At 44.5% G+C, this 12,638-nt stretch overlaps 1 protein-coding gene across 2 annotated transcripts in view; it reads right to left on the reverse strand.

Moving 5' to 3' along the window:
* AOAH (acyloxyacyl hydrolase) overlaps nt 1-12,638 on the reverse strand; it is a 94,625-nt gene that overhangs the window by 68,174 nt on the left and 13,813 nt on the right. For both annotated transcript variants that reach the window (XM_083706352.1, XM_083706351.1), the window contains exon 3: nt 1,460-1,555. In XM_083706352.1, the coding sequence (XP_083562478.1) occupies nt 1,460-1,555 (96 nt within the window). The remainder of the gene's footprint in view (nt 1-1,459; nt 1,556-12,638) is intronic.

Consider the following 12,638-nt stretch of genomic DNA (forward strand, 5'->3'; position numbering starts at 1 on the left):
TAATACATATGTATTGCGTGCTGAGGTCCCCCAAAACACCCCCTACCCCAATAACTCACACATCACACATCATTTTTGTTTAAGGTTTTTGGCATAATTTTGGCCACAACTTTATTATCATACAAATTTTGTGAGTGGTTGCTTAGGCATTGGTTATGACTAGCTATCCCCCCCGCCTTGGGGGATAGCACTGACTCCCGGATTCCAGCGGGAGTCAGTGTGGAGGAACAAGACCAGGGCAACTGGGGCTGCGCTACAGACCCTTCAGTTCCTCCCCGCATGCTCCTTGGGGTCTTATGCGGCCCGCACCCGATTCCAGGGGTTTGGACAAGGGGATGGTAAGCCCCAGAATTCCTTTAAGGGAATTCCCATGCAGCAGCAGCATTGGAGGGGCAGGCACAGCCAATCCATACCCCTCCACCAACCAATTTGACCAATGCCTAACCGCCAACCTTACAAGTTGTGACGATTTGCTACGCAGTAGGCAAAACCCAATTGGCACACACTAATCAGCCAAAAGGTAAATTCCTACCAGGCCCCCGCACCAATGCGAACGACCCCATGACAGGCATAGCAAGGCCAAGGAGAAGCCCATTCAAGGGAGGGCGGGCGGGTGATCCGGTGTCCACAGCGAAAGAGAAAGGAACAAGCTGTGGGCCTAGAATAAATACCCTCTGATCCCACCCCTAAAATGGCAACATCAATTTCTCCCCAGTAACAACAACCACCAATCTGGTCCCATTACCTTGCATCAGCCTGGCTGGCCACTTAGGATGTTTTGTCTGGCCCCATCCGCAACACGTGCTCTCTCTTTAATGAGAACACGCTTTCCCCAACAGGAACCACTCAAGTAATCCTCTCCATCTACATCTGAAATCAGTGGTTCTCAAAGGGTGTGGCAAGAGAAGTTGGCAAGCGTGGCAGGAAGATTCAAAGACTCTTCAAAGAAACATTTAAACATTTTAGTACAGAACAGTACAGTATAGTATCAAAATATGTTTTCATTTGCAGAAGGTGGATAGATATATTTTCAAATTGAGAGCGAAAGCATCAAGTGATGCTGAGGACAATCTTAGCTGTGATCCAGAATCACTGCTTGAACAGAAAAACGAAAGAAATCAGTGTGGCACGAGCAAATGTTTATTCTGAAAGTGTGGCCCAAAGAAAAAAATTGAGAACCGCTGGCCTAAAGGAATACAAAGAACCACATTTCTACTGATTACATACAATGGCCCACTTTCTGAATCACCAGTGCTATTCTTACACCCTTAAACAAGATAAACACTGAATTGCTGTCAAATAATTCAAATAAGGAAGTAAAAATAGGTCCCATGTATAACGCTTTGATAGCCATCAGTTGCATTAAGCCAAGTTGCGACTAATAATAGCAGTGCAACATTTACAGTCATAAGTGTGAATTCATAATAATCACTGAACATATGGTACATTGCTTTTTTACCAGGTAAATAGCGACAGAGCCTCTCCAGAGCTTCTTTTGCTGTTGAATTGTGGACTTGAGCAAGCTGTTCTATTATGGACACCACAAGGACGCATCCTGCAAAGGCACGGAGAAAGAAAGATTCCTGTTACTCACATTGATTTTAAAATTAAAAAGTTCTCTTTTTTTGCTGAGGGAGAAAATTCAGGTCATCTGAACATTATTTATTAAAGTGTGTTTTGTAAACTTTCCTTTGTTGGAGGAAGAAGAGTATTCTCTAGCAAACTCCGATGTCCTAGTCGGCAGTCAGCCATTCATGTGAAGTTCATTCCTTTCAGCAGCACCGTTTTCCTGTTTTAGTTCCTGATACAGACCACTGCTCATGCTAACTGTGCTTATTGTTAAGTTGTGGGTGAACATATCAGACGACACAGCAATTCTTTAAACAGCTCTTGTTTATTCACAGGCCAGAACTGAACTGAAGGGTTTAGCCAGCCTGCTTATATAGAGCTCCAGTACAACGCAATTGTAACAACTTTCTGTAACTATCCAATCACTGAACGTCACTTTCAATCCCTTATTTGCATATGTGGACCTGAGTGAAAACTATCTACAGTATCCCCCTGCTGGCCCAGGGTGAGAACTTCAGTACATAATACTTATCTCCACAAACCAGTTACCGTAACCATGATTTGAAGTGCATTTGTAACCTAGATTATCAGGAGTCTTGTATTATGAGATTACTATTCATACTATGATTATGAGAGGTAGGGAAGCAAGGAGCTACAGAAAATAGTAATATGTTATGGAATCTTTACTATTCTGAGAGATCTAAAGTAGGAAGTAAGAAGAGGAAGTGCCCTCTATACAGTAGGGATAGCAAACCTGAGGAACCAGGCACGGTGTTCAAACTTGGGTCCCCAGCTGTTGTTGGACTACAACTTCCATGATCCCTGGCCACTGCTAGCTAGAGATGATGGGAATTGTAGTCCAACAACAGCTGGAGACCCAAGTTTGAGAAACACTGGACTAGAAGTTCTTCATTCCTGATGAACACTCAAAGAAGCAAAGCATAGTAACCCAACACACCCAATGGCAGGAAAATACAAAGAAGTTAAGCTTCCTAGATGAAAGGAAGGAATTATAAAATCAAAACCTTCTCCAATCCATTTGCAACATAATGAGGTTAGCTTGTAAAACATAATGCTAGATAGCAGAAGCTTGAAAAACCCTAGATCTGAGCCAACTAGCTGGTAAAGTGTATAGTAGATTTCTCAATTAGGACTAGGTCAGCGGTTCTCAACCTGTGGGTCCCCAGATGTTGTTGGACTACAACTCCCTCCATCCCGGAGCTCTGGCCTTGCTAGGTATGGATGGTGGGAGTTGTAGTCCAACAACATCTGGGGACCCACAGGTTGTGAACCGCTGGACTAGGTGACCAGGGATTGGCTTGTGGAGTCAAAAGACAACTGGAGTGGTCAGATGAAAAAGAGGTCAGGACTGCTGTAACAGTTGCGCAAAAGGGGGAATTTTAGCAGGGGTGCAGTTTATTAGGTGTAGCTGCTGAAATTATCCCTTTTGCACAACTGATAAGGGTACAGAAAGCCCTGAATTCTTTTGCATCTGCTCCTCCTGTTGTTAATCAGTTAGGTTTCTAGGGAAGGCAGAGTGCCTGGTAGCACAGGAGCAAAAGTACCGAGTCCTGACTGCTTGATGACCCTGTGCAATGCCACCGTATTACACTAACTCAGGAGCACAGTTAATCCCTGCTAATCCCATCATGAACCAATCAGGAACTACGCCTAGTGGCTTCCAAGAAAGCTAGGGTTTGGAAGACAAATTTGCATCATGTTTCTGGACATGCCGATATCTCGTAAGATATATCGATGCTTTCATGGGTGGTGCAAGTCCAACGGACAATGCGGTGTTATTGCAAACAACAGCAAGAAGGTCCCCTGTGTCGCAACACCTCTGCTCGCAGACTTCAGTGCGGCATCCTGAATGCAAGCCTCTGTCTCATCCTTCCTGGATTTCAAATTCAGTAGTACAAGGGCACTCTGAACCCTCTGCAAAATGCATGCCTAGACTCTGATATGTGATAGACCAGGTATAGGCAAACTTGGCCCTCCAGATGTTTTGAGACTACAGTTCCCATCATCCTTGACCACTGGTCCTGTTAGCTAGGGACGATGGGAGTTGTAGTCCCAAGACATCTGGGGGGGGGGGGAGAGTTTGCCTAATCCTGTGATAGACTAATCAAAGGCTAATTCACACGGGCACGTTCAGCACTTAATGACTGCCAACACAGATCCAACTATCACATTCCCTCACATCGCATCTCATGTAATGTTTTCCGAAGGAGTCAGGTACACATTCAGCTGCCAAGGGTACCAGAATAATGCACAGAGATCATAGCAGTACACTGGATTTTGGATTATTTAGGAGCAGGGATTTTTTTCAAAGGAAATCCATGTCACTGTACCCATGAGTTATGAATGCAGAGCACCATTATAAGGTGAAATATAAACTGCTGTTTAGAAATTGTAGCTGTTTGGTGTACACTTCCATACTAATATTAATCAGTTAACCAGATAGGAGCATCCTGATTTTAATAGGAGTATTAATACTTTTCATAGGACACATATTGTAGTTATACTACCTATACACACAAATATTAACAATCACAGGATTTCATAGGAATTTGACTTGCTGGACTAAATATTAACATTGTTCTTGTGATTTTAAGGAAAATACCATCTGTTTTTTAAGACCTAGGGAAAATCTCTTCTGCTGATGTCACATTGTCAAGATGTTTTATTCTTGCGCTTTGAATATTGATTTCAAATATGAAAGTCCAAGTTGACCAAGTTTGCAATCTAAGAGTAAGTCCCACTGAACACAATAGTATTTGCTTTTGAATTGTCACATCTTGGATTGTATTGTAAATGTATTAGCTGCAGCAAATTGTTAACGTCAGTTCACCTTCCCACTGTATGCAAGACACACCTTGCTTTGAGCAAAATTAGCCGAGTACTATTCTCTGGTCCAGGGACGCGGGTGGCGCTGTGGGTTAAACCACAGAGCCTAGGACTTGCCGATCAGAAGGTTGGCGGTTTGAATCCCCGCGACGGGGTGAGCTCCCGTTGCTCAGTCCCAGCTCCTGCCAACCTAGCAGTTCGAAAGCACGTTAAAGTGCAAGTAGATAAATAGGTACCGCTCCAGCGGGATGGTAATCAGCGTTTCCGTCCACTGCTCTGGTTCGCCAGAAGCGGCTTAGTCATGCTGGCCACATGACCCAGAAGCTGTACGCCGGCTCCCTCAGCCAATAAAGCGAGATGAGCGCCGCAACCCCAGAGTCAGTCATGACTGGACCTAATGGTCAGGGGTCCCTTTACCTTTACCTATTCTCTGGCCCATGGGGTCACAAAGAGTCGGACACGACTAAACGACTAAACAACAACAACAACATTCTTCTCCAGGAAGTAGGACATGATTCAACCAGAGGTAAAGGTAAGGTAAAGGACCCCTGGATGGTTAAGCCCAGTCAAAGGTGACTATAGGGTTGGGGCACTCATCTTGCTTTCAGGCCGAGGGAGCCAGTGTTTGTCCACAGACAGCTTTCTGGGTCATCTTACCAGCATGACTAAACTGCTTCTGGCACAATGGGACACCGTGACAGACACCAGACCACACGGAAACACCGTTTACCTTCCCGCTGCAGCAGTACCTATTTATCTACTTGCACTGGTGTGCTTTTGAACTGCTAGGTTGGCAGGAGCTGGGACAGAGCAATGGGAGCTCGGTCGCACGGATTTGAACTGCCAACCTTCTGATCAGCAAGCCCAAGAGGCTCAGTGGTTTAGACCACAGTGCCAACCACAACCAGAGTAAGAACTTCTAAGTCCCATTGGTTTTAATGAGACAGTGAAGCACAGATATCTTTCTCTTTCCAATGATCCTGGTGGAATCCAGTAGTGACCAGGACTGTGATTCAGAAGCTAAAGTGTTCCCATCTAAGGAGCTGGACCAAGTTCCTAGCTCTGAGCTGGATGTTGGTGAACAGGGTCCCCCTAATCCTAGGACTGGCTGAACCAGATACCACAGTGCTGTGACCATCAAAGGTGCCTTCTCATGGCCTGAAGAACCCAAAGCCCAGGAAACATACCCGGTTGGAATTCTTGGAAAGAGGTCTCTAAAAAGGTGCAGAGCATAGGAGGCACAGGCACAAAAGGCCTCAATTCACTTCCAACTTCACAGAGCCACTTACTCACTAGGAGTTCATCACAGCGCTGTGACAACCAACCTGCTTGCCCTAACCAAGGTCTCTTCTGCTGGGCAAGAACAGGGCACTCTCATCCCTTCAAATGAATGGGATGCCAAACTATTCCATCGTGGACGGACTCTGCCTCATCATCTCAAAACTTTGGAGTTGTACAAAACTTTTTTTAAAAGCAACGTTTAAGAGATTGGCTTCTTGGTAGCACTTGACAATGACTTTCACTCCTTGACAGGATGAAGGAGCATTTTTATTTCAAGAAGTGTCTCGGTATTACAACGTCTATCATCCCTTCGCAGCTAGACCTGAGCGTTAATAAACCTGCCTGTCTCTTTTCAGATATAGTTTGTTCCACCTGCATTTAATTTACGAGGGGGATCAGAGCATACGATGCTCATACTGTTCAACAGCAATAATCTAAAAATTCACATTTCAAGAGACTGCTTTCCTATCGCACTAAAAAAGAGAGAATGTGTTTAATAATAAAAGGACATTTCTAATGGACTAGAGGGAGTTTAGATGGGAGGAAATCACATCTCAGCTAATAAAGTCGGAGCGAGAGTTTGCTGGCCATGAACCCCCTGGCAAGCTGAACAGACTGTTGAAATTAATCTACTTCTGCAGCAAACATACAAAAGAAATTCTAATTAGAATGGTATCAATGGCTGCAGATAAAAGCCAGCACAAAAGAGTTCCTTTTTTTAGAATACAGATTTTAAATGCGGGGAAAAGCGGCCAACTTTGTTATTATAGTTACGTGGGTTTAGTTGCATTGTGCATGATCCTGCCTACATTAATTTAACCAGATGGGAATAGGACTTAACATTCTTTTTTATTGTTAAAATAGAAAACACGGATTTAAGACAATAGCATATGCCTACATGGCACTTTCCCCTTTATGATTCAGGTTGCAGTACTATGTGCCCTTGAAACCAGTGAAAAGTGCACCTATCTGTCTGACAAAGAATGAATTTTCCTGGTATATCAGGCTAAGGGCTGATGGGAGATTCTTCTCTTGGCACACTGCAACACAGCCTGCCCAGTTGGTCTCTAAGTAGTGCTGGCTTCATTCAGAATTACAGTTCTGGTTGGTTCCAATCTACATATACAAACACGTTGAGTCAGCTGTGCAGACCTGGCTCAGGGCTTATTGCCCTCATCCATGACAGCAGTGACTATTCTTAAGTAAAAAAATAAAATAAAATAAATCCAACTTTTAACTGAAGATTAGAATCCAGTCCGGAAAGAAAAGGTGGCTCCAGAATTCAGTTACAGATTCTGAAGTTTTAAATCTCCCAGAAGTTTGAAAGATGTTGTGAGAATAATGTCCTGAAAGGTGGCAGATTCACTGACCTGATCCAGACATCTCTTATTGATGTGGGTGTGGGTGATTATGGGCAACAGAACACAGGGACAAACCCTTCTTCTTACGTTTTTCACAGAGCAATTTGAAAATTAGGAAACTGCCTATTGCGAGCCCTGTGCTCAATTGCCAGGAAGCTGGGCACTTGGAGAGCACTGTGCAAGGGACTTTGCTAAGTGTCAACTGTTAAGTTGTGGGTGAACATATCAGACGACACAGCGATTCTTCAAACAGCTCTTGTTTATTCACAGGCCAGAACTGAACTGAACTGAACTGAAGGGTTCAGTCAGCCTGCTTATATAGAGCTCCAGCACAACGTAACTGTAACAATTTTCTAAAACTATCCAATCACTGAATGTCACTTTCAAGCCTTTATTTGCATAACTATCTACAGTATCCCCCTGCTGGCCCAGAGTGAGAACTTCAGTACATAACATCAACATTATGATATCAGGTTACTGAGAAGTGGGTTGTCGGGCCCACCTGGCAGAATTGGCCCCGGGGCCATGGGGGAAAATAAGGTCCTGACCCATTGGTCCAAAAAGGTCCCCCACCCCCGGATCTATACTGACCGGCAGGGGCTCTTCAGGGATCCTGCTCAACCAGGTGATGACTGAACCTGGGATCTTCTGCATTCATTGCCAGTGAGCCATGACCCTTTCCGCAAGGGAACTGTTATGTACTAAGCTTGGATCCTAGAACAATAGGCAAGTAGGATCCTAGAATGCAACAACTGATTGGCCTGCAGGAGAAGACCAATCAGGCTCCAGGAGGAAGTTAATCAACCTATTAGGCTGGTAGGATCATAGAATACAACAACTGATTGGCCTACAGGAGAAGACCAATCAGGCTTCAGGAGGGAAGCAGAATCAGCCAATCAGATGGGACTCATTGTGTAAATAATGTATATAAAAGCCTGAGGTTTGGGGGGCAATTGAATCACTGTTTTACAAGCTGCAATAAAGAGCATGAAATCACTACAGGACTCCAAGTACAGTGGTACCTTGGGTTACAGACGCTTCAGGTTACAGACTCCACTAACCCAGAAATAGTACCTCGGGTTAAGAACTTTGCTTCAGGATGGGAACAGAAATCGTGCTCCGGCGGCAGTGGAAGGCCCCGTTAGCTAAAGTGGTGCTTCAGGTTAAGAACACTTTCAGGTTAAGAACAGGCCTCCAGAACGAATTAAGTTCTTAACCTGAGGTACCACTGTATATTTCAGGAACGCTACGTACAGGTTTGATCTCAGGCTTGTTCCTCTGCACCTCCATCACGGAGACTTCCACAAAAGGAAGGGAGGGTTTCAAATGCCTCCCTCAGCTCTCAACACGGCCTCCTGAGCTTCTCTGCATTGCAGGATCCCAGCTGTAGGGCAGTCTAGTAACTACAGTACGTTGATTTCCCCAATGTAGCAGTCGGTGTGACAGTTACTGCTGACGGGCTTGCTTCCAAAGCCCCACATGCAAAACAAGCACACTGTAGCCCACACACAAGGTCTCCCAGGAGCATCCCCCACATATAAACATGCCGCAAAGGTCTGCTTTATAATATGATAGCTTGCATCTCCTATCTGCCTTCCAGGGGAATGAGCTATCCTAGTTATTTAAACACTGACAGAGCTCCATGCAATCAAACGTGGTTCAAAATTCAATGGAAAATAAGGGCAGATGTAACAAAGCCCATTGCCTCCTGACTGTGGGGAAAATGATGGTTTTTATACAAACGAATTATCTGTTTTCAAAAGCTCTGCATCGTTATGGAAACAGAACAAATAGTTTATTTTGCTTGTCTTCTTTGGATATGAAATCCCAGACCTGCCACTAGCCTCTGTGCAACTAAATCTGTAGGAAATACAAATTTGAATGAAGCAGCTGATTTTGTACTGCTTTCCTCCATAAAACAGAACCTCTGGATTCAAAATAGTTTGAGAAGCACAGCAAGAACCAACTCCTACTAGTCTAACACAGCCCTGTGGAAATCCTGGAAGGAAAGCAGCCATCTGTAGAAAATAAGATTCACTATCACTTGTAATACTCAACACATTTCTAGATTGTTCCTCATTAGGAGATAAATTATCCCCAATGGCAGTGGGGACAAGTGCCCAAATCACTGTAGGCAAAATTATCCCCTCAAGTCAGGCATAGGCAAACTCTGGCCCTCCAGATGTTTGGGACTACAAATCCCATCATCCCTGACTAACAGGACCAGCGGTCAGGGATGATGGGAATTGTAGTCCCAAACATCTGGAGGGCTAGAGTTTGCCTATGCCTGCCTCAAGTACTGAGGACTTAGGGGACATTTTAAGGCTTCAACTTCCACAAATGCAAATGACAAATGCATATGACTGAAATGCAAGTCATCTGTTGCAATAACTACAAAAAAAGCCCACTGCGACTATGACCAATATTACTTGTTGAAAAACAACATATCCAAACGGTGTACATGTTGGTCCATAGTGGCAGTGGGCTATTTCTGGAGGTATTGCAACAGATGACTTGCATTTCAGTTACCATTAAATGGGAAATGACACCTCAAATGTCAACATTTAGAAAGCTAGTACTGTATGTTTGGGAAATTTCCTGCAGTTAGAGAACACTTTTTCACCAACTTTTTTTGCTAAGCAGACCCTGCATTATATTGCAATTCTTGGTTCATGTGTTCTTCAAGCCGGTTTTACTGGCACACATGGGGCTGTAACTGTGTTTTCAATGCATGCCAGGTGAAGATCAGCTGTGGTCATGCTGTAAACAAAAATCTGCCCTTTTTCCCTTATGGGGTATCCAAGAGCCCATACAGAGGCCTTATGTAGGTTCCCTATTGGTAGGAGAAAATAACAGAGGCCAACCAGAGAATATTGAGAAGCAAAGCAGCTAGTAAGCCTGATCTTTATTGATCTGTTGCAACAGGGTCCTCACTCACCACACGCAGGAGGGAGGAGGAACCCAGAACAAAGGTGTGCCTGCCCTTATATAGACATTTTAAATTCCCATTTTAAATTAGGGGTGTAACCTAAGAACACCCCCCAGATACATCATATCTACATCACCGAAAAGGCGGTCTACAGCAGATATCTGAGTGTGTTGTTTATCTCGTCTGACAGGTTTCCTGTTTAATGGTCACTTGATTGGATTGCCAGGGGAGCTTGGCCAGTCTTTTGTAATGATAAACTCTTAGTTCCTGAACCAGGTCACAGGCTCACACCCTATTCATATCTTAAATGTGCCCTTCAGACAGGATTTGTGAAGGAAAAGACAATGGGGAGGCTTTTCCATTTTCCTTTGACCTTGCAGAGAAAACATTTGGTCAGTTTTGGGAATCAAAAATGGTTTCAGGTCAGTCTTTCTGTGCTGATCTATGTACGTGCTTGGTTGGTACACTTATGAGCATTTAACATATATCTAAGACCTCAAATTAGTCTTAATTTGAAATTGAAATTAAAAGGAAATTAGCCCTGAGTGCTCACTGGAAGGACAGATCGTGAAGCTGAGGCTCCAAGACTTCGGCCACCTCATGAGAAGAGAAGACTCCCTGGAAAAGACCCTGATGCTGGGAAAGATGGAGGGCACAAGGAGAAGGGGACGACAGAGGACGAGATGGTTGGACAGTGTTCTCGAAGCTACCAGCATGAGTTTGACCAAACTGCAGGAGGCAGTGGAAGACAGGAGGGCCTGGTGTGCTCTGGTCCAGGGGGTCATGAAGAGTCGGACACGACTAAACGACTAAACAACAACAAGACCTCAAAATTCCTATCATAGTCATCAAATTGAACAGCCCCAGGATTTACAAAACCTGCCTTTGGGCACCTCTGCAAATCAGAAAGCACAAGTAATTGGTGGGGGCGGGAATAATCTTCTTAATACAATGACAGTGTAATGCACAACACACAAGAAGTGCTGATTGGCCCAGTTTAAATATAACATTCAGGAAGAAATGGCAAACTGACTGTGAACGGCAAAGGAACCCCATCTGAACAATGCAGGAACTCGGGTTTTGAACTGCAGCAACCTTTGGGATGGCACCACATTCCTTTCTGCTCCTCTTACTCCTCCCTGCCTTTCCGGCCTCCATTATATGATTGTGGAAAAGGCACACGATAGGAAAGCAAGGAGGGGATATAACAATATAATGCCCCATTTCCTCCTTCCTTTTCCGAGCACTGCTTCAGCTTCCTTTCCCTATAAATTTGGAGTTCCCATACAAAGCGCATGCTGTTTTGTGAATTTCCTCTGAGCATGCATTACTCTGCCCAAGGTACACTGCATACCTGTGATATTGCTTCTTGCCACCCAAACGCCACAGCACTGCGAGATTCCGGGAGTTTCGGGTGTGTTTAACCCAGCAAGGTCTGTGTCTCTTTTGAGAAAATGAGGCACAGTGATGCCTTTAAGATACATGATTCATTATGTATATATACAACCTAAGTCTACAATGGAGGGGACCCCAGCATGACACTCCAGGAGCACAGCATTTGATTCAAACAGGCACAAGGCCTTTTTATCGGCCTCCTGCACTTTGCTTGTCACATAACCTCCTCTCTCTCAGCTTCTGGTCCACATTACTTCCACCCCTTCCCTAAGCTCTGGGCTTTATTTCTGGAGTCAGAAGGGAACCCACCCCTTTGATCCTGCCTAACAACCCATAGGGATGCGGGTGGCGTTGTGGGTTAAACCACAGAGCCTAGGACTTGCCGATCAGAAGGTCAGCAGTTCGAATCCCTGCGACGGGGTGAGCTCGCGTTGCTCAGTCCCTGCTCCTGCCAACCTAGCAGTTCGAAAGCACATCAATAGGTACTGCTCCAGATAAATAGGTACTGCTCCAGCAGGAAGGTAAACGGTGTTCCCGTGCGCTGCTCTGGTTTGCCAGAAGCGGCTTAGTCATGCTGGCCACATGACCCGGAAGCTGTACGCCAGCTCCCTTGGCCAATAAAGCGAGATGAGTGCCAAAACCTTGGCCTGAGAACACATTATACAACACATTATTTGGAGCTTTTTGAGTATAAAGTACAAAAGGCTAGTGTAATATGCAATTTTTCCAAGGACAATAACTGAGAATCTATTTCTCATTCCATTTGTAGTTTTAACAACAATGTAAATGTGACTTGACTGATATTAACTTCAGGACCCTAAGACCTGTACGAACACTTGTTCCCGTTCTGCTATTTCTTCATTGTTTAGCATCCATTATCTCTTCGGCTGATTCCCTGTTTCCTCAATTTCCTCTCCATGTCCCTTCCTTTCTTTTCATTGCCCTTCACCCTTGAAAACGGACTATGGGTACACTCTGCAGTCTTAACTGTTCATACTGATATGGTGACATGGACCTAGGAATAAGAAGAGACGGAAGAACAGAATTTTCTTCTTATCCTTAAATCAAATCAAGCACTGATTTGCGCTCGCATAAATTGCTCAGAAACCAGTAAACTCACTCTGAACGGGCACTAGCTGAAGCTCGGAGTTTAGATTGATTTTCAGCATAAAATGAATTGTGGTTTTGACGGGCATGCTAACTATAGGACCCCACAGGGTGTAAGCAATGCTTTCTAGCATGCCAATGTCCTCAAC

This window comes from Podarcis gaigeae (genome assembly GCF_964106915.1).
Source record: "Podarcis gaigeae genome assembly, chromosome: 12".
In the NCBI taxonomy this organism is placed as follows: domain Eukaryota; kingdom Metazoa; phylum Chordata; class Lepidosauria; order Squamata; family Lacertidae; genus Podarcis; species Podarcis gaigeae.